Source organism: Penaeus vannamei, chromosome 27 (genome assembly GCF_042767895.1).
Source record: "Penaeus vannamei isolate JL-2024 chromosome 27, ASM4276789v1, whole genome shotgun sequence".
Lineage (NCBI taxonomy): Eukaryota > Metazoa > Arthropoda > Malacostraca > Decapoda > Penaeidae > Penaeus > Penaeus vannamei.
In genome coordinates, this window is record NC_091575.1 from 23807089 (window position 1) to 23812088 (window position 5000).

General features: G+C 38.4%; 1 protein-coding gene across 4 annotated transcripts in view; it reads right to left on the minus strand.

Annotated features, from left to right (window-relative positions):
- Positions 1-5000, minus strand: part of LOC113810328 (uncharacterized) — a 76963-nt gene that overhangs the window by 11361 nt on the left and 60602 nt on the right. For all 4 annotated transcript variants that reach the window (XM_070141016.1, XM_070141017.1, XM_070141018.1 and 1 more), the window contains exons 5-6: positions 3521-3707; positions 299-375 (exon numbers count right to left, since the gene is read on the minus strand). In XM_070141016.1, coding sequence (XP_069997117.1) covers positions 299-375; positions 3521-3707 — 264 coding nt within the window. The remainder of the gene's footprint in view (positions 1-298; positions 376-3520; positions 3708-5000) is intronic.

Genomic DNA, 5000 nt, shown 5'->3' on the forward strand with positions numbered 1-5000 from the left:
TGTAAAAACACTCATGCCTGTTTTGATAGACCGTTGAGAGAACAGTGATCTCTCTCTTCCTCTCTTTCTATCTATCTGTCTATCTCTCTCTCTTTCTCTCTTTTTCTCTCTCTCTTTCTCTTTCTTTCTCTATCTTTCTCCCTCTCCCTCCCCCTCTCTCCTTTATGTATCTGAAAAAAAAATCCCAGTTCTCCCAACAATTCCCCCTTGCCCCTCCACACACACACACACGCACCTTAACACACACATACACACATCTGTAGAGAAAAGGTCCTTCCTAGTATCTTAAAAGCCTTACCTTTCCTCCGAATCTGGGCCCTGTATCGACCTCCACCACGCTGGAGTTGGCGAGGCAGTGTGTGGCCCGCGCCGAGACTGGAAGAAATCGGAAGAGATTTTTTAAACTCGATTATAAAGATTCTGAGAAAGAAGTGGAGAAAGGGGAAAGAGTTTGGGGGAGAGGAGGAGAAGAAGTGGAGAACGGGAGGGTGTGTGGGAGAAATGGGAAAGAGTTTGGGGGAGAGGAGGAGAAAGAGAGAGGGAGGGAGGAAAAGGAGGGATGGGAGAGATTGCGAAAAAGAGAGAGAGATAAAGAAAGAACTTGGAGGAAAGCATGAAGGAGAGGGTTGGAGGGAAAGAGAGAGAGAGAAAGAGAGGCAGACAGACAGACAGAAAAAGAACAGAGAAAATAAACTAGAGATTAGAGAGACAGAGAGAGAGAGAGACAGACAGGCAGGCAGAGGGAGAGAGAGAGAGAGAGAGAGAGAGAGAGAGAGAGAGAGAGAGAGAGAGAGAGAGAGAGAGAGAGAGAGAGAGAGAGAGAGAGAGACCGACAGAGAGAGAGACAGACAGACAGAGAAAGAGAGAAAAAGAGAGAGAGAAGAGCACCAATAGGAAGGTACATTATCCGTCTTGCATAACTGTAATCATGCTTCAAGAAGTCGGGATGGGATGCAACAATGATGGGGAATTTGATCCACCAACGTGAAACCTTTTCAGTCCTTTCAGCCGTCTATCAGCCTTTTCAGACCACGGAATCTTTTTAAACATTATGGAGTGTATTCTTCCGTATATTTTTTCACAGAATGAGCCTGTGAGTTAGTGTATGAAAGGCAACAGTGCGTTGTGATGTGTATGAGCGACAATAGAACGCAGGATCTGTGGTCTTCAACAAACATTATTGTGATGATATTGACACGAAAAAAGAGAGGAAGAGAGAGAGGGGGAGGGAGGGAGAGAGGGAGAGAGAGAGAGAGAGAGAGAGGGGGGGGGGAGTCAGTCAGTCAGGGAGGGAGGGAGAGAGAGAGAGAGAGAGAGAGAGAAAGAGAGAGAGAGAGAGAGAGAGAGAAAGAGAGAGAGAGAGAGAGAGAGAGAGAGAGACAGACAGACAGACAGACAGAGACAGAGACAGAGACAGACAGAAAAGTAGAGAGAGAGAGAAGGAAAATGACTATCATGGACACACACAATGCCTCCATCCTGCTTTGGGAAGCCAGGGGAAAATCCATCCCTTCCTTGATAACAAAAGGTGCCTCGTACGGATAGCATTACGAACAGTGTCTAAGAGGGGAGAGTAACATTACTCTTACGAAACACAAGCATCACGAAAACTAAGACATTAGGCGACGTTAGCATGTCCACAAGGAGAGCTCGATGGATAGGTCAGCAGGAACGGGGGAAAAGCGATGACTCGAAGGCAAAGATGATATGATATTACAAGGTGATGATAGACAATATTGTGTGAATGTTGGATGTGGCATCGTTTGCCTCATTTTCTCCTGTGTCACGGTTCATTTAAGGCCTTTTACCTGCAATCATAGTAACAGGAGTATAATGATGATAATAATTCCTGCCGTTGATTATTATCAGTATCATTATCCTTTTTACGTTATCGTTGCTATCAAAATATATATCATCATTAATAATTAATTATGCTTTTTTATCATTATTGTTATTATCATTATTATTATTATTATTATTATTATCATTATTACATTTATTATCATTATCATTATTATTATCATAATTGTTATTATTATTATTATTACTCCTGTTAATACTAATATTATCATTATCATTATTATTATTATCATTCTTGTTATTCTTATCATTATCGTTATCATGATCATCATCGGCAGCATCCTTTTCATTATTATCATTATAATTATTATTATTATCGTTATTGTTATTATTATTAATATCACTACCATTGCTATCATTATTAATATTATTAACATGAACACATGCATTACCATTATCATTAATATTGTTATTATTATGAGTATTGCTGTTATCATTAGCATCATTAGCATTATCGTTGTCCTTTTTATTTATCATCATTACTATTATTATCATTATTATTATTACTATTATAATAATCAATATCACTATCATTATTACTATTGTAATTATTTGTTTTTATCATTATCATTATTATCGTTGTCATCAATGTTATCGTTATTATCATTACCATCACTGTTATTATCATTATAATTGTTATCATCGTCATTATCATTATCATTATTACCATTGTTATCATTATTAATAATAGTAGTAGTAGTAGTAGTAGTAGCTGTAGTATCATTATTATTATCATTAGCATTAGAATTACCATTAATAGTGTATTATCATTATTAGCATTACTGTTATATTTATCATTATCATCATTATTATCATCGTTGTCATTATCATTATTATTATCACTATTATCATCATCTTTTTTGTTATCATTATTATCATTATTATCATTCCTATCATTATCATTATCATTGTTATAATTATTATTAGTAGTAGTAGTCTCATTATCTTCTTTATTATCATTATTATTATCACTATTATCATCATTTTTGTTATCATTATTATTATTATCATTCCTATCATTATCATCATCATTGTTATTATTATTATTAGTAGTAGTAGTCTCATTATCTTCTTTATTATCATTATTCCCATTACTCTTATCACTGATATTATCATTATCATTTACCCTCATCACCATTGTTATCACCATCACCATCATCATCATCATTGGTCATCATGAAAATAATCAGTTATAATCAGTCATCAAAGTCATTAAAATCATCAAAATCATCATGAATATAATAAAAGTTATCATCAAAATAACTAGCCTACATCAAAGTCATCATTAAAGTCATTAAAGTCATCAAAGTCATCATGAAAATAACCAAAGTATCACCAAATAACTAGCCTTCATCAAAGTCATTATCAAAATAACTAGCCTTCATCAAAGTCATTAAAATCATCCAAGTCATCATTAAAATATCTAGCCTTCATCAAAGCCATCATCAAAATAACTAGCCTTCATCAAAGTCATCATCAAAATAACTAGCCTTCATCAAAGTCATTAAAATCATCCAAGTCATCATCAAAATAACTAGCCTTCATCAAAGTCATCATCAAAATAACTGGCCTTCATCAAAGTCATTAAAATCCTCAAACTCCTCACGAAAATAACCAAGTCATCACCAAAGTCATCATCCCAGACCCTCCTCTCACTCACATCCCTTGGTCCTGATGACGACGCCGCTGCCGAAGGTCCTCCCGCGCCCGTCGCCCTCGCCGTCCAGCACGGGCGTGACCTCCAGCGTGTAGTTGGTGGCCATGCGCAGTCCGGAGATGAGGGCGGCGAACTCTCGGAACTGCGCGTTCTTGGCGCCGATTTCGTTCGCTTCCACGTCCTTCAGTTGCTGCGGGAAGGAGGGAAGGAGGGGGGGTTAGATAGAAGGGCGAGGGAGGGAGGAAGGGTGGGAGGGAGGGCGAGGGTGAGGATGGGAGGGAGGGGTGGTTAGATGGGAGGGCGAGGGAAGGTGAGGATGGGATGGAGGGATGGTTAGGTGTCATCCATAATGTTCATCATTATCACGAGCGTACAAACCGTACGGGTTAAGATAAGGCGTATACTTTTTTTAATGCGAAAAATGATGTTGCGTCAATGGGCGATTCGGCGGCGGCCGCCATGATTCAAATTTCGCGCCATATCGGTGTTGCTAGCAGGGCTGGCCTCTTTTCCTTAGAAGCATTTCTGCCGTTTTCTAACGATTAGATGATAAAGAAAACGGATATAGATAATAAAATTGAACCATACACTATTATAGACAGATGAATATTAGATTACATTTATACTGCGTGTTCAGTTTCTGATGATTATAGGATTCCTTACGTTACTTTCTTGTTTATTGTACTGCATAAAAGAATATACAAGTGTATTGTTAAGCCAATAATGTAACATTTAACAACATAAAATGCACCCGCATCTATTTATAGAAAATATATCAGATGTACGACAAGAAAATGCGACATTGAACCTGTAAACAGGATTTATCTAAATTCTATGGGGCTGTGGCTCTGCCTTTGAAGGATGCCCAGCTGGAAGACCCAGCTGAAGTGACATCGGATGAAATTTTCGACACCGGTTCATACCAGGATGGTTTAAGTAATTTTTATATTTGATTTATTTGAACATGGGAAAATATCTCAATGTTTTTTAAACCCTTTTCATTTGCATTAAACCATCTGTAGTCATAAAAAATATAAAAAATACAGCTTATGGGGAAAAAATCCTTTGGCACTCTGTTTTGTCTTGTCATCAGATTGGATTTCAATACAGTGAAAGAACAATATAACAAGACAGGGTTTTATTTTGAATTCATATAATTTTCTAAGAATCACAAAATAAGAACACATGTAAGTAAGGAGATCTTGAACCATCATCATTTTTCGTCCACTAACTTACACTTTTAGAGGGGGGGGGGGGCTCAGAAGTCTACGCTTTGTAGACTTGTGATAATTATTAAAATTATAGATGACCCCTTAGATGGGAGGGGCGAGGGAAGGAGGAAGGGAGGGGCGTTTGTTAGGAAGGGCGAGTGAGGGAGGGAGGGCACGGAAGGAGGGAGGGAGGGACGGTTAGAAGGGAAATCGAGAGAGGGAGGGGCGGTTCGTAGGGAGAGCGAGGGAAGGAGGGAGGGAGGGCGAGGAGA